Source organism: Ictalurus furcatus, chromosome 13, assembly GCF_023375685.1.
Source record: "Ictalurus furcatus strain D&B chromosome 13, Billie_1.0, whole genome shotgun sequence".
In the NCBI taxonomy this organism is placed as follows: Eukaryota; Metazoa; Chordata; class Actinopteri; order Siluriformes; family Ictaluridae; genus Ictalurus; species Ictalurus furcatus.
In genome coordinates, this window is record NC_071267.1 from 15,906,648 (window position 1) to 15,931,601 (window position 24,954).

At 39.2% G+C, this 24,954-nt stretch overlaps 1 protein-coding gene across 2 annotated transcripts in view; it reads right to left on the reverse strand.

The window, feature by feature from the left end:
- The window catches only part of bahcc1b (BAH domain and coiled-coil containing 1b), a 93,984-nt gene extending 70,169 nt beyond the window's left edge, over positions 1 to 23,815 (reverse strand). Inside the window, exons 1-2 of one of the 2 annotated variants that reach the window (XM_053640457.1) lie at positions 23,314 to 23,815; positions 14,356 to 14,671 (exon numbers count right to left, since the gene is read on the reverse strand). In XM_053640457.1, the coding sequence (XP_053496432.1) occupies positions 14,356 to 14,527 (172 nt within the window). In that variant the 5' untranslated portion in view covers positions 14,528 to 14,671; positions 23,314 to 23,815. Of the gene's footprint in view, positions 1 to 14,355; positions 14,672 to 16,950; positions 18,359 to 23,313 lie in introns of those variants that run through there. The other variant, XM_053640456.1, reaches the window with a different exon arrangement.
- Between the last annotated feature and the right edge of the window lie 1,139 nt (positions 23,816 to 24,954).

Below are 24,954 nucleotides of genomic sequence, written 5' to 3' on the forward strand. Positions count from 1 at the left end.
AGCAAGCATTTCTTCTGGTCCTGACACAGCCTGCCTTTCCAAGTTAAACGCAGTGTTAGCATGTGCATGCTCTCACACCCTCACAATTTTAATAGCAGACAGTGAAACATTGTGACTAGGACTTTCACTGAGACAGCTTTGTTTCACAAATCAACCACATTTTCAACCATATTCAAATATATTAACATATAGCTACAGTAGATACAGTATGTTGATAGCAAATGCTTCATCTGTACACCACTGCAGTGCAAAAAAAAAGTCATCGTAGCAAGTGAAAATATCTTGAATATAGTCAAATTGATCTAGTATTTCTTATTATAACGTCACAATAAACCACGTATAAGATCATTAAACCTATTTCAAGCCATCTGTGATCATTTCATGCTAAATGCTTAAAATGAGCAAAATTATCTGCCAATAGAACAAGACCATTTCAAGTTTGAATTGAGTACAAATGGCTTGAAATAGGTTTAATAATCTTATATTTGATTTATTGTGATCTTATAATAAGAAATACTAGATTCATTAGACTGTATTCAAGGTATTTCCACTTGATAACATGTCATTTTTTTGCAGTGTATAAATACCTCAACAGTGGACAAATAGTAATGCCACAAATATAATAAGGTGATAGGCATGCTGAAAGGCTAATGAGCATGCAAACTATTTACTTAATAACAAAAATGTAGCTTGCAAAAATGTAGCTGTTAGCAAGGTAATAAACAACAACACACGTAACCTTCCAAGAACAGTACAACAGCCTGTGTTCTTTTCACATGCTATATCAGCAGTATTCATTATAATGAATATAAAAAAGAACAATCAGCAAAACTATACAAAGACCTGTGTGACTTGTAATGCAAGTGACCCAACATGTTTTAGGCAAAGCACAAAACCATAATGAGGATTTAAAAAAACGTTGGCTATGACCAAATACTTGCAAAGCCTCAGCTATGCTTTGATCTTATTTGATAGCCATTCGATAGCCTTTCATCAAAATTGTCAACAAATTAAAATTAAATAAGCTGATGCCAAAATTCCAAAGTGTACAGGTCCTGAATGAAGATCAGTAAGACTTGATTTTCCTTCAGTTTCCTTCACTTTCCTCCTTCATTCCCTGGCTCAAGTCCTCCCCCTCCATCCATATGCCTTCCAAATCAATGTTCCTAATAAAGTCATCAGCCTTGTTGAAATATTGGACAAACACATGTTCAGTCAATGCATGCAAATGCCAGACATCCATTTCAAGGCCTTCTGAATATTGACGTTCCATACCACCACACTGTTTAGAAATTTGTTCATGTGTGCATTCCATAAATAAGATAGGAGAGGATACCACATGAGGAGATGAAAAGAGAACCCCAAGATAGATGTGCTTCATTTTCCTGCCTCATGCTGCCAAATATAATGAAATAAACAAGAAGAAAACTTTAAGCATGATCAAAGCCAGAGGCTCAGAGGCAGAGGTCCACGATACCTGGTATCAAATCAAATTCCTACGCAATGATCCAGTTCATAATAATTGCAGGTGAAAAGGCTAAGCTGTTCAGATTTCTGATAAGGTGAAATTTCAGACAAAAGAGGATTATGAATGACTTGGGTTGAATGGAAACGTTTGGGTTGGTAGTTTGCTATTCTGACCCTGAGCAAACACTTTACACACCTATACTAAATGAGGCAAGTTGTGTTCCTGTCTGAGTTGGGGAGTGGCTAAATAATGAGCCAATTTCTCCTTCCCGTCGAACAAACACCTTCCCATGTGTATTGTTGTGGGCTAAGAAAGATTCATTAAAAGTAAGTATAAGCTGGAACTGAACCCTTACAAGATAGTGTGTGAAAGAGGAGAAGGAGAAACTGAATCAACCACCTGCAGACACCCCCTCCAAGCCCTCTTAAGAGCTAATGACCTTTGCCCTGAATGCGCACACACTCAAACACACGCACACGCACACACACACACACACGCACACACACATTAAATGCAAAATGTAACCATTATTTTTGACAACCTGGATGGGACTTTTCCTACATGATGACAACTTGAAATTTATGTTGGGTATGGCTAGGTTTTCTGTGAAGTACCTAGAAAAGAAGGGTATTGGGCAAAATGTCAAATCACACCATAAGAGGAACTGAAATAGTGCCATGAACATGAATGCTAGCGCTCCATGCCAAGCTAAAATATCTTCCACTAGGCACAGCAGAGGGAGAAAACAAGAATGAGAGCGGCAGGACAAAGTGATTCTGGACTAAAATGAAACACACATAACATACTATCTACAATACTATCTATGCGTGTTTACCCGTGCAATAGAGAAATGTCTAGCAGAATTTTAATAGAAGAGAAGAGAAGATAGATGAAAATGGCCAAATCACAATAATATAGAAGAGATTTAAACTGCCTAAATTTCAGAGAAGAGAAGGATTGAAGAGAAGAGAAGAGAAGAGAAGAAAAGAGAAAAGACTAGAGACTCCCTCTCCCTGTCACACATCGCCTGCATCTTTCATTAAAGCTCCATTAGAGTAGAGCAGAGCTCCTGGCACTAGGGCTGAGAGATGACTAAAGCTTCCATTCAAGCCTCACACTCGGCCTTTTTTCATCAGCCTGGACAGGTTCCATGTCCCTGCCACTCTGTGTGTCCATGTATGTGAGTGTTTATGGGAAGGGGAGATGATGGCGTGGTCTGTGAGACTCTGACTGGCCCTGTGTTGTGTCCACCACAGCTGTGTGTCAGGCTACTGACCCCCAAACAAAGCTCAGCACAGAAGAAGCCCTATCTGGCAGGCGTGATAGAGGGCAGGCCGAGCCAACTCAGCCACACTGAAGCCCTGGCAATAAAGCTAGCAGGACAAAACAACACCAGCGAGGCCTTTGATAACAACCGGTGACTGGAGCCAGTGTTGCACGACACGCACCAGCAGAGACCAACACAGCAGTCACACTGACACGCACACAGGCAGCTGAAATATGAAGCCTATAACAAACACGCGACCATGTACATCACATATTGTTCATAATTAGCATAACGATTAGCTTTGTCACTGTACGTAGAGATGATATAAAGACTGCATGTGGCCTGTATGAGCAAGAGAAAAGCAATCGAGTGGAAGAGAGCGTGTTCAGTAATGAACATGCAGGGAGTGAGTGCTGATGTCATTGGCTTTATTTGGCCCTATTAAGAAGCTGGGTGCTTGGTGTCACTATTCAGCATTCCTCCTCATTAATCAGAGGGCTTGCTTTCTTTCCTCCATCTCTCTCTTTCTCATCTCTGTCTTCCTCCCCCACCTCCTCTCCGCGCTCACCCCATCTTCTCTCTCTCTTTCTCTGTGCTGTATTTAATGTGCAGTCACTGTTTACACCCCAGACGGCGCGTACAGCACTTTAATCTCGCCAGTGTGTACATGACATCAGCACTCTCGCCGGTGCATAAACCATGGCCCAGAGAATGAACGCACACACGTGCACGCGCGGGGACACACACACACATACACACACACAACACACACACAGTTTCTAAATACTGCATGCACAGCACACCCACCTCACCCTCACTGCCAACTATAACATTCTGCTCTTAAATATATCACGGTTCATTTTGCATAATGAACCAAACATAAAGTATAATTTAACGCTTTATATGTTTGATGCATAGTACGCAATGCTATAAACCAGTGATTTTGCCTTATACTCCCTCAGTTCTTCATGCAGATTTTATGAGCAGGGTACCTGGCTTTAGAAGTAAAAGCACAACTTAGCTGTTGGTTCCCCAACACACACATTCTCCAATAACGAGTGGTTATGCCTACACAAGAATAAACCACATTTGATTGTAGTACAGTGATTAATGTATTACTCTTATGGAGATGCTCTAAATGGATCAGTGATCTTCTTTCCCTCTTTCGGTCACTTTTCTGGCTACTCCCTGTCTCATTAAATGACTATAAGCTCTTCTCTTCCTCTATTTTTTTTTTCTCTTTTTCACATTGCTTTCTCCTTCCCCATTCTCTCTGAGCTGTGTTTTGGGTAGGCTGAGCACTGAGGCCTGGTTTAATCCTGCACAAACCAGCATTGCTCTCAGTCTGGAGTCCTATGGTCCAGAGAGGGATTACAGCAGGGAATAAGACTCCAGTCCACTAACCTGCACACACTGACTCACTGAAGTCCTTCAGTTTAGTATACTGAGTTTAAGATTGAAACAATAACCGCAATACTGTAAAACCATCGGTTATGAGAAGTCATATGATAGTATTTACATAACAATTAGTGCATTGTCACAATTTTTCCATTTGAACAGTACTACACATTAAACACATTAAACTACAATAAAATGGATTATGTGTTTACACTAAATATACAGCTGAATGTGTAGTATCTAAATTCAAACATGAAGGCCACACCCCTGATATAAACAGCCCCACCCCTAGGTCTTTCACCATTCTAAAGTTATAAAATTACAATAATTCTGATGAAGCAGAAGACAGTCTACAACAGTGAATGAAACTGACTTTCCTTAAAAAGAACACATTGAGATAATTAACCAGCAAAATATATTTCTCCTTTGAAAATATAAATGGGCTTTTAAAAAATCTCCGTTGTGCTATGATTACCGAAGTGTTGTGAACAACTTCTTTTCAATATTCACTGAGCTGCTTGTGAGTATGTGTCATAATAAGGAGGGGAAATGAAGATAAAAATCTTGGCTTTTTACATCTTTTTACAATCTTGAACATTACAATAGGTCTAGTTTTACTATTATTGCCTGTCGTCTGAAAAAATATATATATAATACCAAAATATTGCAGTAATTTTCTTAATAATTGTAAACGGTCACAGTTGTGACAGTTGTAACTGCTACGAGTACTGTGAGAGGGAAAATGGCATAATCTAAAACATTACAAGCAACCATATTAAAAATGGACTGTCTTTTTGAAATCCAGTATGTGATACTTTCTGACATACAAACGCAACACAGACAGACAGACAGACAGACAGACACACACACACACGTGTGCGCGCGCACACACGCACACACAGAGAGAGACATACACAAATGTTGTATGTCTGGGGTTCTGCATTCCTGTTCACTCTAACTCACAGTCATTATGTTGCCATGCTGATGCTCACTGAACAAGTTTGTAGTTTTCTTGTGATGACTGCAATCATTAATGGGAACCTCATAAGTGCACCTGGGCCACGTCAACGGTCCCTGCTTCAAAGCACTGATTTAAATGTCACTGAATGGGTCAAGGTTGACTGCATCGCAAAATAGTGGCCATACAAAAAAAAAACCACACCCCTCCATAATACCCCAACCTTTTATCAACCAAATATCCTTTTATAATATGTTATTTAAAAAAAAAAATTGGACATTTCACTGAAAAAGTATACTTACAAACGTTTAACTTCAAACTCATTTCTAATGGAAGCTTAATGGCAGCTGTTTGGCAGTCAGTTAAACTGAAAGAAATTTTTTAGTAGTCAAAATGTTTTTTTTTTTTTCTTTTATAAAATAGATTACATGCTATTATTAGACAGACTTAAGAGCGGTTCTGTATCGAGCACGGTCATCAATGTGACAGGAATGTTTCTTCTACCAAGCCTGACTGAGACACAATCAGATCAAAGGAACGCTACCGGTGCGACATAAATATGTTCTTGACTAAAAAATTAAAAGGTAAAAAAAAAAAAGTCAGAGGAAGACAATAAGAGAAATGAAAGCAAGTGGGGGAAAACACAAGGAGCAATCAAAGTGTAGGTGAGAGACAAAGGGAGAAAAACATTGACAACAGTTTTGTTTTAATCAGAGAACATGAGAATATTCAGATGTGCAGCAGTGGAGTAACAGTTGTCCCTCTCAAATTAAAGCGAGTGGCTGGAAGAGAGAGTGAGGCAGAAAGGCTGTCCCATGAGACTGATTAATACTGAATTCCTGATGCTAATCTTTGTTTTGCACTTTTTTCTTTAGGGGTGTCAAAACTGACACACACTCAAGAAGCATGCCTTATGTATATTTAATGAAGGTTCTGCATTCGTTTAGCGCTTTCGTTTCACTGTGCGGCATGCCACATGCTTGCCTTCTTGTGAAGCTGTGCTGCTCCTTATATACCCTGATATACATGTACGACTACCTTTATATAGTTTACACTCATTAGTTTGTAAGTTGAACACACTGTAAATGATGTCTCGTAGGTCTGGATTTTGTTCAGTTCCTCTATCAACAGAACAGTGATGTGATTACAAAATAAATAAGAGAGGGAGAGAGAGGGAGAGAGAGCGGGAGAGTGAGAGAGAGGGAGAGAGAGGGGGGAGAAAGGAAGAGAGAGAGAGGGAGAGAGAGGGGTGGGAGAGAGGAAGAGAGAGAGAGGGAGCGAGAGAGGGAGAGAGAGCGGGAGCGTGAGAGAGAGAGGGAGAGAGAGAGGGAGAGAGGGCAGGAGAGTGAGAGAGAGGGAGAGAGAGAGGGGGACAGAGAGAGAGGGGGAGAGAGATAGAGAGAGAGGGAGAGAGAGCGGGAGAGTGAGAGGGGGGGAGAGAGCGGGAGAGTGAGAGAGAGGGGGAGGGAGAGAGAGAGAGGGAGAGAGATAGAGAGAGGGAGAGAGAGAGGGAGAGAGAGCGGGAGAGTGAGAGAGGGGGGAGAGAGAGGGAGAGAGAGCGGGAGAGAGTGAGCGGGAGAGAGAGAGAGCAGGGGAGAGAGAGAGATGGTAGGTGTAGATGTTGCATCTTGTAGGACAGGTTAGGTTTTGGATAACAGGGCAGAAAGCCTCACTGTCTGACATCATGTCTGCACCTGAGTGTGATGTCATCACAATGCAAAAACCGAAACAACACTAAGTATTATCCTTATAATATTAGCACAGTTAAACAGGCTAATCAGTAAGCACACACACATGCTTCTGAGATCCACCTATTTAATAAAACTATTCTCTTCCTCACACACAAACACACGTCGGGCCGATGCTGACAAGGCTTCAAGAGGCATGCAGAATGGCTGCACGCACACACACTAACACACACACACACACACACACACACAAAAACACACATGAACACACACAGAGAGTGAGAGAGAGAGAGAGAGAGAGAGAGAGAGAGAGAGAGAGAGAACTCTTAAGCAGACATAAAAGAGAAAGTCAGTATCACTCGCTCCAATCCTCTCTCACTCTCTCGCACAGAGAAAGGTGCACACAACCCATTACTACAGCTCTCTCATCCCAAGCTTCCTAATCAGCCATGCTCTCTTTCTTCCCACTAGTACAAAAACTCTTTTAGTGTTTTGTTTCGCAGACTGTTTAAAATGTCATTTCTCTCTTGTAATCAGACATCAAAGCCAGCTCCAAAGGCTTTTATTTTCTTAGCCAAATCCCAAAATTGTTTCTGATTTAGAGAGCTGGCCACAGGCCTAGCAGCGTTTGGAATTAATAATATATATATATATATATATATATATATATATAGAGAGAGAGAGAGAGAGAGAGAGAGAGAGAGAGAGAGAGAGGGTCATGTTTAAACTGGGTTGTGGTAGCTAAGTTCATCAGTTAGGTGTCAAAATGAAGAGTTGCTGCACACACACACACACACACACACATACACACACACACGAAAGAGGATGTCTTGTCTGAACAAGAATATTAAAGGATTGGAACTCACACATTAATCAGCCTTTTACTCAGTCCTAAAGAACATAAGAAAAACTGTTCTGAACTGGTGATTTATTTTTTAAAAGCTTTTTCTTTCCTTTCTTTTCTACCAAATTCAATAAACTGTATTACGGTCATGTGAGTCTCTCAGAAGACATATGGACCATAAAGAATTCACAGAAATGACCAGGAAGATAAAATGTAAAAAAAAAAAAGAAAGAAAGAAAGGAAAAAAAGAAAAAAGAAAAGAAAAGAAAAAAAGAAAGGAAAAAGAAAAGAAAAGAAAAAAGGAAAAGAGAAATGGTGAGGTGGTGAATTGATGGAATCAGTGATGAATGTGAAAATGTGAGCTGATAGGCAAACAGTGGAGAGAATGGAATGTGTGTGTGTGTGTGTGTGTGTGTGTGTGTGTGTGTGCGCGTGTGTGCGTGTGTGTGTGTGTGTGTGTGTGTGTGTGTGTGCTGTATAAATAAGCTCTGAACACCCCAAATACACCACCTCATTGTTGTACTGAAACCTGGGTTTAAGAGTTATGCTGCATTTATGATACATTTTAAGTGGTATTTTACAAGTTGTAATAACATCATTTCCCACCTCAGCACATTCTATGAGTGTAGTAGGGGAAAAAATTATGCCTATCTCAATGAAGGTGTGTCTTTTTGTTTGTAAAGTTCATAAAAAGCTATTTTACCTGCACTTTTACAGTTACAGGCCTGAGAGGCTTCTGGTACTGATCTACTACAGTGAATTTCACTCATTCATGCAACAATTTGGACATGAACACGGACGATAACAAGTAGTTTAACTAGCTATCGGACAATAGTGAGTAGTGTTAGTAACAAGCTAGCCGGCTAATGTTAGTGACTGTAATATTGATGATTACCTTTTCGAAACAGCGATTGATATGGTCAGTGTTATAGATCTGACCAAGTATTTTGCATGTATATTAACTGATATAAAGCCAATACTGCTATAAACTAAATGTAATATTACATCGTAATATGTAGTAACCAATAGGAAAATGTCATCAGTAATGAATCATAAGTGAAAAATGTCAACATTGTTTATAGGGTCAAAGGAATTAAAAGTAAATAAATACCATGTTATTAATTAAATTATTCCACAGATTAATTTACACTTGATGCTTAGAGCGAAAGGAAAAATACATATTAAGGCATAAATAGTTATAAACACTTATGGGACAACAGAAGTGAGGAATGATGTCATGTGACAGTCGTGCATATTAATCATTTTGTGTAAAATTAACAGTCTTTGGAGGCAAAAGAAACAAGTGTTCTCTTATACATACATATATATATATATATATATATATATATATATATATATATATATATATATATATATATATATATACGATTACAAGAAGAGTGGTAACAGCTCCATGTGTGCACACACACGCGCGCGCGCACACACACACACACACAGTGCTCAGCTGGCAGCGACTGTGAGTGGTGAAGTAACACACCAGGCTCTGTGCTACCAGGCAGAGGTAATTGGGCCAGATTACCAACCAGGTGGAAACATTCAGTCTTCCTGCTTCTTTTTTCCCTATCTATCCCCTCACTTGTTTCTTTCTCCTTCCCTCCATCTATCATTTTTCTTACTGTTGTTTTGGCAATCAGTATGAGCAAATACAAGACTTGTGACACATTTTTAGTTTAGTCATTCAAAACATGGCCAAAGATTTAGACTCTATATGCACACAAGTTGTATTGAGTGATACTGAACCTTTCAATGTGCAAGCATGAATATTGATTTGAGGAACTCACGGGGTGACTTTTTACTAACAATATTTTGTCTCACTTTTGCACGGTAGCTACTTTTCTTTACACTCCCCCCTTAGCTCCTTAGCTCTCTCCTTAAAGGAGAGACACAACAGACTGCACAGCAGATAAAGAACAAATCAAAGATCAAAAGACAGAGAGAGAGAGAGAGAGAGAGAGAGAGAGTGCTCTAAGCCGACTCATGCCTGAGCAGAGCACTAATTTAAACTACAAGCCCTGTGAAAGCCTGAGGGCTGCAGGCCACTCTCCATCACACACAGCACGGCTGAGTAGCGCTGCTGGACAGCAGAGGAGGAGGACGAGTGCAAAAGGACGAGTGCAGGAACACAGCAGACGACCTGCAGGATCATTCAGATAGGATCCAGGCCCAGCGGGATGAGCGTGGAGAAATGGAAAGTAAGCCAAGCCGGGCTCCTCGGTGTAGAACTCTTCTTCTATGCAAACATAAATGTCAGTCACAGTATATCCCCCTTCAATAAAATAAACATTCGGGGCTGTGGGTGCATATGAGTGTGTGTGAGGTGGAGAGAGAGAGAGAGAGAGAGATGGTGCTTCTTAATTTAGAGTGAACCTTGAAGTTCAGTGGTGTTTGTTGCATCTATGTGCAGCCCAAAGTACTCCTGAACTATGGTTCACACACACACACAAACACGCATATGCGCGCACACACACACACACACACACACACACACACACACACACTGGCCCTCAAAGAGCATCCCAGAAAGCTCTTCTCATTGATTTCCAGAAATATGCGGGGTCTTTTAAGCATTCCTCCCACCAACCATGTCTCTGCTCTCTAGGGAGGTGTATGTGCATGCGCGTAAGAGAGAAAAGAATGCAAAGAAAGAGTGCAAATGATAGAGTGAAAGGCGAAGCAAGACCGTGACTTTTAGCATGTTCTGCTTATTTTTCCTTAATTATTACACGGCATAAATCTTCTATTCTTGCTTGTAGGTGAGTGCATTTCTATGGCTGGCAAAGCAGGAGTTCATGGACTTGGTTTTCTTGAACCAGCAGGGGAATAAAGCTAAATAATGCCACATATGTTTCTTTTCTTTTCTTTTTAATAACTATTTAATATGCAATAGTAGCTGAATTGTGACTGAATATTTAGTTTACTCTAAATAATGTGAGCTTTTTTTTCCTACCGAATTCAACGTGAAGAAAAAATACACATCTTGAGCTGAAAATATGATCTACTGAATAATAGTCAAGGTGTTGTAAACAATAATACAATAAAACAAAAAAAAGAAGATAACGATGAAGCAGAAGATCGGAAACATTTAAAGCAATAAAAACAGATATTTTACAATATCTAGTCAACGGTGGAATTTTTTTATGTATTTGTTTTATTTATTTTAAAGTAAGATCTGATATTTGGGATGGATCTGTGTTGTAGTTTGGTCAACAAGCACGCGCGCGCACGCACGTACACACACACACACACACACACAAAAGCGAGAGAGAGAGTGAGAGAAACTGTGCACCTGTACTACATGAGCTAGTGTCAGCCTTTGAACAGACTTTCCACACATCTGCTGAGGAAATGGAGCAGTGGGGCAGAGGAAAGACGGGTATGGAAGAAAAAGGAGAAAATATTAGCAAAGGATCCCCCTGTACATATTATCCAGCAACATTTGATCAGCACGTAATCCAAGCTGTTGTAGCAGTGCAACAAAGTCAGTGAGTGGCGCTGGTGTTAAAAATGGATTCAGAAATTCAGGAATATGAAAACATTCAGCGAACCAACCCAGAGCCCAAAAAACTCTACTTAAAAACGCACACGTAAAACAAACATTTGCTCGAGAGTGCTTATAAAATGAGATGGCCTACTTTCGTGGAGTTTGTTCTGTTCGTTTTATTTTACGACTCTGGATGAGTTAATTATACGGAGTTATTTGCGCGGGGCAAACAGAAATCGTGTGTGAGGAGCCTGAGAGAAGAGGTTAGGAAAACCTGGTGCACAAGAGTTTCTGCCCAAACCGCCTCATACTTACTGTACTAAATAGTACACTTATTTACAGGCATACCGCGATATAGTGCTACATTAAACACAAACTACACACAACACACTTCTTACATGTAAGACGTGTTGTGTGTAGTTTGTGCTTAATGTAAGAAGTGTGTTGTGTAAGACTACATGTAATAAGTGTGTTGTGTAAGACTACATGTAATAAGTGTGTTGTGTAAGACTACATGTAAGACGTGTTGTGTGTAGTTTGTGCTTAATGTAAGAAGTGTGTTGTGTAAGACTACATGTAAGACGTGTGTTGTGTGTAGTTTGTTCTTAATGTAAGAAGTGTGTTGTGTAAGACTACATGTAAGAAGTGTGCTGTGTGTAGTGTTTAATGTAGCCTTATAGCCCTGTTAAAGAAAATAAAGCCTACGGTTAGTGATTTGTGTTTGTCGGCTGTAAATCCGCGGTTCAGCGTGTAAGAATGCATTTTGTTAGTCGTGACTTGTCAGTTCAGATCACTTGGTTTGAAATCCAGTCTATTAAACTTCAGGTGTTCATGTTCTAAAGAGTGTCATTTCCAAAGAAATGAAATTAAACCAGCCTCCAGAAACCTATTCAAAATCTGTAGCCTATGCAAAAAAAATAATAATAAATGCGCAAATAGAGTTACAGTACCTAAGTGAGCTCAATTTACATAGCTATTAATAGTATGTGTATTGGAAAAAACCGGTTTGTTTGAATAGCCTACTTCCTGACTTAAGGACGTGCCAATGGCTAAAAAACATAACCGTGGAACAAAATCGGCTTGGTCCGTTTAAGTCTGGTTTCATGTCTCTGGGTGGTCAACTTCTAAAGTTATAAAGAGGTGCATTCGGTTAATATTGACGGATAAAGGTGTGGAAGACATGTCATGAATTTACAAACAGCAATTTTTCTCTTACGCTTGAATAGCCTATATAGTGCATAGGTATATTTACGCCTACCAGTGTTTTGTAGGGATAGCTTTTGGTTTACCCGAAATGTAGCTGCAACGGGCACTTCCGCAACATCTTAAACTAATTATAGCTATGTTTGCATAATCACTATAGTCGAGTATTTACATTCACATTAGAGTGACCAAGACGCAATTAGTTCTGCACAATACATACAGGCGAAAACCATGCGCAAGGAATGCAATTTAAAAACCAAAGAAGGCCATCGACCGATCAACACAAAGTCCAAGAAGGAGAAGTGCGCCTCTCATTAGGGAAAGAAGAAAAGACTTCCACCGGTTAGACTACTTTCCCTTATGACATGCACGTTTTTGTAGTCCACTTTGGACTCCTGGGAGACAGGAATTTTTTATGCTCTCACACACCACATTTGACTTGAATTAATCAGGTGTCTTAATACTACTACTACTACTACTACTACTACTAATAATAATAATAATAATAATAATAATAGAACTGAACTCTGGAGCCTTAGGACTAAAGGTGGGAAACTGTGCTGTATAAAAACACTTGTGGTGTCAAATATTAAGTGGGATTTTAGAAATTAGACAACATTCATAAACATAACTAAACGATGTTAAAGTGTTAACAATGCGGTAAATATGCAACCTAGTAACAACAAAATATCTCCCTCTACTTTATATGTTAAACCAAATAACACAGTAGGACAAAGCAATTCACCACGCATCTCCGAAGAACAAACAGTTCTTAAATCATTCACGAAGAAGAAATCCTAAATGAGTTTAGCATTGCCTCCAAGCACAAGGACATTCATTATCCCTAAAAATAAATGCAAAAGGAACCGTAATCAAATAAATGAAGAAGACCATAAACGTGATTCTGAGATTAATCACACATTTAGTCCGCTGCATTTTCTCTAAAGAGAGGAGCGGCAACAACATCACGCCAATCTGAAAATGCTTTACTGCATACAATCTTGAGTAGCAGTTACATGATTTTACAACGTAGTCTGTCCCAAACACAAAGACCTAGGTCATTTAAAACAAAACACAAATTACATGTGTCTGTAGAATAGGTTTATACATTACGCATGGTTAATAATTAATGTGATTTTAACTCGTAGCCATCATTTATACGACACGTTTATATCAAAACAGTATGCGAAACGAGATGCAATGCAGCCGTGTGCTCAAAGTAGTCGGAGTCATACGCCACAGCCACTTGTTAAATCTAATGCATGCACTGTCAAGCCATTCGCACCCCGTCACATCAGCGCTCAATATAGAAACTGGATTTTCTAGCATTACAGAACCCTCTATTACCAAATCACACACACTTATACAAGCGCGGACTGACCCTAATCCTGGGCACTGTAAAATATCACACACACACACACACACACACACACACACACACACACACTGTTATACGGTGACGTGCGGTGTGATAGAACCATTTTAACATTTCTCTACGAAGTGATCGCGAAACAAAGAAAGTACAATTTCCCTTAAAACTCTTAGTCTTTCATAGTCTATAGTGAACAGAGAGGGGTGTCTTATGTGATTGGCGTCCAGAAATATAATGCATTTTTGAAATTAGATAGGCCTACTAGAGTACAATATTACAATGACGTTTAACTTTCGAAAGGTTTAAGCTCTGATACTTGGTCTGCCAGAAACACACACACACACACACACACACACACACAGCTAATGTCAGACTCTAATTAGTTCAATAAAATGTTACAATACTGTCTAGAACTGGTACATAAAGTTCTGAAGCAGTGCACAGTAAGCTAATTTCCAAAAGGACTGTAGTCTAAGTATATACTGTCTAAGTAATTTCCCCTTCCAATAAATAACACGTATGTGCAGTCTATAGCCGACTGCTCACAGGTGCGGAGACTGTGCCGACTGCACGCCGAAACACTCAATATACAATAAAACCAAGAGTGTGTACAAAAGCTCAACAGGTCGGGAAGAAAGGCAGCGAAAACACGTACCTGATTGTGGAGGTATGGGGATGTGTGAGGGGTAGTATTTCCCTGGTTGGAAGGCAGCGGGGTGCTGCACGGCTGCGTGGCCGGCTGCAGTGATCCGAGAGGCGGCGCGGTGAGCCAGCGGGCCTCGCTCTGTGAGCAGCGGCGGAGGAGGGCCGAACTCCCGTCCTTCCATTCCAAAACAGCCGATAAATCCGAAATCCAAAGGGGGTAAACCAAACCGACGCTATAATCCCGTTAGGAGTTTCGCTTAGGTCTTGCATTCAGCACCGTGTTGGATCTGACGCCCAAAAAGTAACCTAAGTCCCAGTCATATTTTCTGCAAAAAAAAAAAAAACAACAAACAATTCTTCAAGTCCGAACTGTAAATAAAATCCACACGTCCTGTTATAGTTCCTGAACTGTGGAAGACAACTGCAGTCTTGTATTGAAATTATACTACTGTATAACATAGTATAGCAATGGATTCAAGGACTTGAGGCTTAAATATACTCGTCTAATTTTTTTTATATCTGTCTTAACATAGCTGAAGGAGGAAGAGTAGAAGCACAGCCCCAAATTTACCCACTAAAGTCTGTAGCTATAACACAAAGGTAGCGCGGATCAGCACAAATTTTACAAATAGCTGTAGGCTATAAAGACTATTATTATTATTATTATTATTATTATTATTATTATTATTATTATTATTAATCATCATCCTAACCATAATACTTTTTATTACGCCTGTACGATGTTTAGTATGTATGGCTAAAAATCAAACGATGACGATTTAAGCCAGTTTACTCTACAATGTTCCACTATTACACAAACAAATCTAAATGACGCGCAATTAGAGAAACCCTTTTATTGTAAATTGTATTTTAGATTAAACTGCTGCCCGTGTTCCTGTAAATTCTGAATTTAACTCTTCTACTTCTGTCCACTAAATCTGGAAGTGTGGGCCAAAAGATTAGGCCTCACCATCATCACCTTTGGCCCCAAATCCCCGACTTCACTCAAATCTCGTGTATTAACATGTAAATGACGTATTGCGATAGCACACCAACAATAGGCTCTGTATTATCGTAAATCCAATCAAGAAAAAGAAATACGAGTGAGTTTCATTTCCAGCGAGGCATATAGCTATATCAGTTCTCATGGTGTGTGTCCTTAAGAATGTGAAGAAATTTTATATTTAGAAAAAAAAAAAGAATCCAAAGCACACTGGGGTAGCTATAATGAATGCAGCGATGAACTTCCTTTCATAACAGCACCTCAAATAAAAGCAACAAAGACCATGTGATTGATCGTATATCGACTCGTCATCATTCTTTATTAAAATGAAAAAAAAATGCCTGCAAATATTCAAAACGAAGGCGAAAAGGCAAATGATGCACACGTCTCGTAGTTTATCATGTGCCGATCGCGTGGGCAATTTTGCAGTCGTCTCCTATAAACTGAACATCGATATCGAGTGACTGGAAATATATCATAGATACACACATACACATGATAAATTCAGCAGTTTCCCATTTTATACACAGACAAAGACGAAACGTAGACGAGCAACATTCCCAAATGAAAGGATGTAAAAGCGATTATTATAAAGCGAGTCTAACTAGAAGGCAGCATTTTGAGGTTGCACTGCCAGTGAAATTCTATGAAGCTCAATGTGAAGCAGCGCACTTCAGCCTTTCACTATTATAATGCACACACAAATTCATTTTTGTGGCGTCACTGCAATGACTCATGCAGGTTTAATATGTCTTTATTTAAACTATTTTTTTTTTAAACTTTAATGTAAACTCTACAGCAATGGACCAGTATGGCATTGTGGGACATTACTTTGACGGGTTTTTTTTTTCTATCTCTCTTTTTGGACCTCTGTTGAAATCTGATTGAAAACAGTGTTGTACAGTGAGGCGCGAGCACTCTCTGAAACGAGCTGAAACGAAGCGCTCCTGTGATCTACACGCTGGTATCATTGAGTTGCTGGGCTTTTTATATGTATTTAGTGTATATGCGAAATAAGTATTAAACAGAGCATTGAAGTTTGCGATTCTGCAAAATCCATAAGGTACAAAATCACAAATATAGGCTAAGTTAATCGTGTAGTTGGCAGCTTCAGCAGGTTATTTACATTAACAAGGATAAGGATATATAAATTAAATACGTCAACTGGAAATGCTGCAAAAGCACCGAAAACTGTCGCCTTTCAGTTCAGTTTAAAATTCAGTCGGTTTGCATTACTTTATTATTATTGAAGAGCGGAATTCTCACTGATACTGTAAATCAAACTCAATCGTTGGAGTGTGCAAACACAACTGACAGGCATCATGCGTTAATAAGAATCCACACATGCCAGTTATTATTATTATTATTATTATTATTATTATTATTATTATTATCGATGTTAGTAACAGGCACCCATTTGAAGCAGTAAATTAATAGCTTGCACACATTTCTCAATCACCCATCAGCGCGTATTACAGCCAGAGTAATTCTGCATAATACCAGATGTTCTGCGAGGGAAAAAAATATGGTAAGAGCAGCTCTGGAAAACAAATGTTTATTATTACACACACAGACTGTATACAATATAAATGAATTACTTACTGGTAAGTTATTCCTTGCATAACAATAAATGGTTAAAAACATAGTGTAAAAAAAAATAGGTAAAAGACAGCAGATGCAGAATATCAAACGACATGTGGAAATGGTTATATCCTAGCCTGGTGACTGCAGTGTGTGCAGTTAGAGTTCGGAGATACACCGCACTATAGAGCTTGTACTGAAGCGATCTCGCGTACATGCAGGCTCAGGCTCTTTCCTGAATCCGCTCATGCCACTCAAGGAGACAGGAGGGAGGAGCCAGGGGGGACAGCCTCACCCATTGGTTAAATACCCACATGTCAATAAGCTCGTGCAGAGAGCCGCGGGATAAACATGGGCTCTGATTGGCTGCTAGTCTGAGCCAATGGCGTGTTAGCTATCAGGCAACGAAACAAAACGGTGCGCGCTACATTCAACCTTTCCAGTAGTGCTTCTAAGTTGAGCACAGTCGTAACCACATGTATGTCTACAAGTAGCTTAAAAAAAGAACTGCACATTAATTCTTCAAGTAATTTAAAGAGAAGGATTTGTTTTTGCAATTGATTTTTGTCCTATAAAGTGATAAGAAAAAAAAATCAACTTGCTGAAAAGAAATTATGGGCACCCACAAATATCCATCCTTTTTTATACCACGGTTGTCTTTTTTCTTTGAAGAAAAATATAGTTGCTTTGGTTTAAAAACAGTTCTGATCAGAAACATGAGTTAGGCTAACCTACATGGAAAAGAAAACTTGGAATGACGTAGCAGAAAATATGACAGCTGGCTATAGGTTCTTTGTACATATTAAAATCTGTTGGTTTTAAGCATAAAAAGGGTTAAAATTCTCGGGCTTTAACCTGAAACGTGTTTGATTGGCTGGCATGTTGCCAGAACTGTGTCAATCATAGAGTGTAAACAAGGCTCTGATTGGCTGCTGGCCAGTCCGCACTGGGCTGCCTGAAAAAAGCAATTACTGGCCTTGCGGTTTCAAGGCGTCCCAAAGCTGCGTGATGAAAGGAGATAAGAAGGGGCGGTTTCAAGGCCTCCCCTAGGCGAACCTAGCTGGCCCCAAAGCTAAAGGAGAGTCAAGAGTGACTTAATCAAAGGGAATGCGTTAAAAAGGAGGAAATTGCACGTTATATTAAATATAGAGTCTAGATGCGCGGATTAATATAGTTTAATACAGCAGCAGCATAATAAAACCAGTAGACTGCATGGAAATTACTGAACCAAAAGGACAATATCGGGGAGAAAACACTTTCGCGAACGCAATGGAGGCGAAAGAGCTGCCATCATAATAAATAAGTTGGAGCTGTTTTCTGCGGACTTTTTCATCATTGTTTGTTTAATACATCTTACTGTAGCGTATTTTCTATTTGGGGGGGGGGAACCCGGACATTTCTTCACTGTAAGTGGTCTACTTGGTGAAAGAGCTGGAGGCTAAGTAAAATTTAATGTCTCACCTATCAGTTTGCAGGACGGGGTTTTTCGTGTAAGCATGAACTAGAGGACGGAAAAACAAAAAGCGTCTAATTTATTATTAGTTATTATAATATTTATTATTATTATTATTATTATTATTATTGCCAGTTCCAATTTGCAGGCCTACTACGCTATACGTTGTATATTGTACAATATACAGGCTAGATGACAAATCCTACAAGCTGCATCCAAACCTTGGGCTACGTTCAATTGTAAATAAATTGTAATTATTATTATTTATTTTTTTACAATAATTAATTTGGTTGTCTGGGAATTTGCTCCGATTAAAGACTCAACAGGCAGAATATTTTTATCAAAACTCCATGCGTTTTTAATGATTTTTATTTTAATTTCAACTTCTACCGCAATAAACAAAATGTTAAAAAATAATTACTCGAGTCACCTGCAAAATATTGAATATCCAAAAAGCTAAAGTAACGACGACTTGAGCATAAAATGATCTTAGTAGTGACTGCATCGTCGTAGGCACTGATTTAATAGATTGGGCGGATAGTACTGTGCATATATATATATATATATATATATATATATATATATATATATATATATATATATATATACTTAATCGTATTTTTTCGTATGATTATATCAACATCGACATCGAATACAAATTTCGTTGTATGAAGAGCTATGCAATGACAATTAACATCAATCAGTCAATCAATCAATCAGTCAAATCAATCAATATGAACTCTTTGCTGTTTCCATCGTTCGCTACAACAGCAGTGTGTTTTTGTGCTGTGGATCTGAACACATCCACAAAGCCTATAGGCCTTGGCGCTCACTGTGACCCAGCAAACTTGTAGAACCATTTTAAACGTTAAAAGTGTCTAGTGTTAAACGTTAGACCGATGGCTACAAATGGTTACAAAATTTCCCCACGATGATTAAATGAAACACAAAATGGATATGTAACTAAATTCGGGCCAACTTCTGCAGGGTATGCAAGCATACGTGGAAGAGTTCATACCAGTGAAAAGATCACTTCAATTTATGATCGTTACTAAAATGTTTGGGGGAAAACCATGATTATTAAAATGTCTTTTAAAAATGTAATGGCAATGAAACAATAAAAATCTGTTCTGCAACTTATGAAGATGCACCTCTTTAAACATACATCTACATTAAATATATTTAGTGACACGGAAGCTCCATTTACTCCACTTTATTGGTTTCTTTTCGCAACCTGAAAGATGGGTGTGGGGTTCGTGTTTAGTGGTGTACTATAGCATAGCGCTGGCCTGCGATACCATGCAACACACACAGAGAGAGACAGAGAGAGACAGAGAGAGAGAGAGAGAGAGAGAATTCACAGTGCCAGCGCGAGCTACCCTGCTGTGGGACGCGGGGATAATTAATGCGGAGTGACTGATTGCTCTTGAAACAGACCAGTCCCACGAAGAGCATTGTCCACGATCGGTGGAGCGTCTCTGATTGACACTTTCCCTCCATCTCCCGGCCACATTCAAACTACCGGAACGGGCCGTTTGTCACCAGCGCGGGCCAAGACTGCTGCAGCAAGACCCCGTTATTGTTCTAGGCCGCAGTTTTAAACCGGTTTGAAGCAGGCTGTGTTCTCCCCGCTCCGCCTTTGGCGAGAATATTTCAAGCAGGACGCTCCAATTCCGTGTCTGATCTGATGCTGCTTGCATGCGCATACATGTCCATTAGAGGGTTTGATATGAGCCATATGTTTGATGAATTGTTTTGCAAAGTAAAGAGCATTATAATAAAGAGTGATAATGAGCATTTATATTACTTTACATGTTCATTTATTCTGATCTAACACCAATGACTGTGGATTCCAAGAAACAAGTCGCCTACATTATTATTACTATTACTATTATTATTATTATTGTTGTTGTTGTTGTTGTTGTTGTTGATGTTGTTATTGTATTTTCATTACAATTTAATGTAGGCTACAATACACATCGAGTTAATATTTTAAAACATCAGCAAAATGGTACAAAAATTATTTACTTTCTAACCAACATGCACGCCATTTTTAACCCTGTATCATACATACAATGACGGGCAAAATGTGCTTCAGTAAGACTAAGTTAGGCAATTTTATGACCCTGTGACCTCTCCCTAACGTAGCACAGGCAATCTACCTACCGGGTTATTTTCATTGCTCTTACCACTTGTTTTAACCCCGTGCTATTCATCCGTGCACAGCGCTCCAGACCAGTGCTATATGTAAAATCCACATTCGCGATCGTGTGGTCGGGATAGAAGATACTTGGCATGTTAGGTGATTGTCACAACATTTCTCAGCGCTGAGAAACTGTGGCGTGGACGTCAGGGGCGTTGTTGGGAATTCTGGGGCCCCCCGTTTTAATAAAATAAAGCAAAGCTGTGCCGTGGGCCTTTACAGTCGTCGCCACCTTTCACCCCACCAGTGACAGCACTGTCAGGGTGTACACATTTATTTCAGCCGCCACCTACTTTCCCAAATGTGGCTTAGGCCAAAACGGATGCATATAACATATAGGCTGCACTTTTCTTTGGCGTTGTTAAACTAGGATTGTACAAACTGTGCATAACTTTGAAAAAGTCGTCTTATAGCCTAATTGTCTAGTCTGGATTTCGCAGTCTGCAGTCGATGATGCAGTCAACGAAGAAAAAGTCATACTATAGAACATGTATCACATGAAAGTGTTAAAATTTCTAAATTCAAAGTGGAAACCTGGGCATCGATGCTGTGTAGCGCTGCTATATTACACCACTTGACTTAATTGAATAAACATACGTGCCCACGAGGGAGGGCACTAAGTCCAATCAGTCCAATCGCTGTCTATAATTTCGAGGGAATCGCGTTTCCTCCGTGTTTAGTCCGGTACCACTGCGAGGTTATCAATAGGAAAACCCATCTGTATCCAATTAAGGCAAGTATGGGCTCACTCCCATAAATGACACAAACCTCCCTCATTACGACCTGTTTTATTGAAAAAGCTAAAAGTCAAACTAAACGGGGGTAAAGAAGTGTAACAGAATACACTGGACATATGGGTCTCTGTTGGTTTGATTAAAGAAGACCTTCATTATCTTCTTTTCATTACTGTCACGTGATGAAGGAATCATCCAGAAAACCTGGCATGAAAGACAAACCAAGTCAAATAGGTTGTTTCAAGAGTGCAGATGAGACAACTTATCTAGCCTCATATATCAAGGTAGGGCCTATTATAAGAAATGCAGAATATTTGTGATAAATGCTTGCTGAAAATGTATGGAAATTGGTTGATAAGGAGGGAAATTGGTTTAAAACCGAGACACGACTCGGTCCTAAGGTCCCTGTTTTTTTTCTTCCGCAAAGCGATTTATTAGGCTCCAAGCCAGATGGTTTAAAATAAGCCTTCATTACTATCGCTTACTCAGTTTAAGATTTAAGAAAGGTCCAGTAGTTTTAAACATTCACGCAAAGAAAACAGCGTATAACGGATGGTGGATTTACTATAAAACTTCGTTGTTTCTAGAAGATTGATTATATTTAAATTGAAAAACCGTACTCCCTTTTGCATTTTTCACGGTTTCGACTTTTTAGAAAATGCCTTCTTTGATTAGGTCTCTTTTGTGTTACCATAGATTCGAATTATATACGATTTAATACTATACCACTTTGTGTAGGCTAGATGAACGCAAAATTTGCAGTAAAACCCATTGACACATGAAAGGCCTTCTCTGCCTTCTTTTTTTTATCCGCCTTTGAAATGTTCAATAACATTCAGCGGCGCAAAAATTCATATAAAATACCAAAAGCAATGAACATTTTGCCATACAGCATGGCGCTTTGCATTATGCGTTGTAAAGCCTTGAAATCCATCCATTTTAATAGTCGAAATTCCTACAAGCTAAATAGCCTGCTGTTCAAAAGTGTGCATTCAACGTTTTGCATGCCGTTGTCAATCAGCTACTTCAGGCTTTGGAGGCCTAATATGAAAACACGTGTTGGCATTGGGTTGTGAAATTGTGAAAATGTTAACAACGGGTTTTTATTAGAAATGTATTAGAATTCGTTTACCGTGCTATGCTCCTAAAAGGCCACTGTGTATTATTATTATTATTATTATTATTATTATTATTCATACCACCTTAGAACAAGTGTTTCGTGCCACAGCTATAGTGCTCTCACCTTGTGAACCAAAACAACAACCAAAACTGACCTCGCTTCGAAATGTCCAGAATACGTCCAAAATGCTGAAGGAAGCCTATAATACAAAATTAGCTTTTAGGCAAACAGGGTTTATGTGCACGCTTCGCTATGAGCTCCAGACCACGAAGTGTTCATTTCTTCGTAGACTCATTAATTAACATTGCAAAATATATGCATAAGTTAAGCAAACTTTACCACAATTGCAGAATAAGGCCAGCATCGGGCTCACTCACATTACTGCTTAAATTGAATGTAGTGGTCACTTGTAAGCATGGGGAGAAGCCTTTAAAGGTTAAAGAAAGGCATGTGGGGAAAGCCATGTATCCGGCGTAAAATGCGTTCATATGTGCTACCAAAATCTATCCTTTAAAGGTGGGAAAATATATATATATATATATGAGTCATACACTACTGCAACATAATCCAATGCATACGCATTGTATTCTTTCCAAGACATTGACTTAAAAATGTCGATAAATACACACACTAAAAATAGAAATCTAATTTATAGGCTGCGTTACATCTGTTTACCTAAATAAGTTTTAGTGAAGCAGTTCAATAGCCTAGATGTATTCATTTCCAAGAAATTGGCTAAGAAATGGTGTTTATCTCAAACGTATTAATAACATAAAAGCTTAAGCACATAGCACTCTTCTCTGAAATACCTATTTCACAGGCTAATCCTAGGCGAGGGCGATAAATCAAAATCTGAGGAGTAGAAAACACCTACCTATAAAAACGCCAATCCGGACAACAAATCTATTCTGAACGGGGACTGGCTATTGATTTACGCAGAGTGGGGCAAAAAGAAAAAAAGAAGAAAACAACAAGCCAGTTCCGTACATTCAGGCCTTTGTTAATGAAAAGACTTCTGAAGTTTCCCCGCTTTCGTGTATCACCTTCAGAGTCGAAAATCCTAACTGTTTAGGAAAGAAGTTATTAGTTTACGTTCTTGGCTTTACAATCAGCCTTCAAGGAAAAAAAAAACCTTTGCATGGTCACTCTCTTCTAATCGCCAGTTAAAAGATGATCTGGGTTCTGTCTGCAGCTCCCACTATAATGGAGATCAGTTTAGTGCACGGAGTAAATCTGCCCGAATAGAGCCTGCTGCCTCTGCAAGCCTCTATAAGCACAAATTTATAACTGCCTGACGCGTCCTTCTCTCCCACAATGCAGCCCAGTGACTGAAACTGAAAACTGATGAAGAGATTAACACAATTTAACATAGGCTATTTCCCACATGTATAGCATTTTCTTTCTTTTTCTTTAAATGCATGCGGCGCAACCACTTCCTGACACACCTTGTACTGTTATTCTTTTTTTTTTCTTGTACGATAGCGACGTTGCAACAGGATCTCAATGGGACTACGAGGGAAAGCGACCCCCTTACAAGCTCTTCGGGAAGATCTTGCACGCATTTATTCACTTCTGCTCCTCCATATTGCTGGATCCACCCCCCTTAACTCAACGGATCACGGTCATGGTGGCTTTTTTCGCCAAAAAATCACGTGCAGAAATTCACCTCGAACACGCAAAGCATGCGAGTGGGTCGATCTTCACCTGCCGCGCTTTTAAAGGCAGAAATAAATGGTGTTCCAGTTTGTTTGCTTGCTTGCTTACTTAAAACATCCTCAAAAACCAAATCACACAGACAGAGATGTTAGGACCATTTGCAAAAACAACACAAACACACGTTCGCTTCGACTGAATTTTACTTATCAAGTTACAGATTTACCTTGGAGCAAAATAATAATAATGCATCCATTTACAAGTGACCTCCTAAAATAAAATAAATGTCCATCTCTATATGTAGGTTAGAAAATAAACCGTATATTTTAAAATCCAAAATAAGCTTTTTGCCCTGAAAGCGATGCGTATTTCTCCCATAAACCCCGGGAGCGAGTTTAAGCCACACCCTTTCCTTTAATGTCACAGTCTCACGGGTAATGACGTCACAATTTAACCCCTTCCTGTTCACTCAAATCCCACAACTCAGGATGAGATCCCTTCGGTGCAAGGTTTAACTTTGCTTGCTGGGTTATTTAGACCTTTTAGTTTTACGGTTGTCTGTCAAATAACAGACAAATGCATTTATGTTCACAAAATAAAAAAATAAAATAAAAAAAAGATACTTTTATGAGGAATTGAAGTTACAAGTGTAATAGGTTAAACGTGCTTAACCTATAAGCCAGAGAAGTGTTTAGTTTTTCTCTTTAGTTGAGACTTTGTCCACAAAATACAAAGGCTAGCACAGCTGGCTGGCTAAAAATGCACAATTCAAAAATTGGGAGTAAGATTAAATGCTCATGCAGGTACAAAACATGAGATGTACGAACAAATAAGTATAATAATCATAATAATATTCAGAATT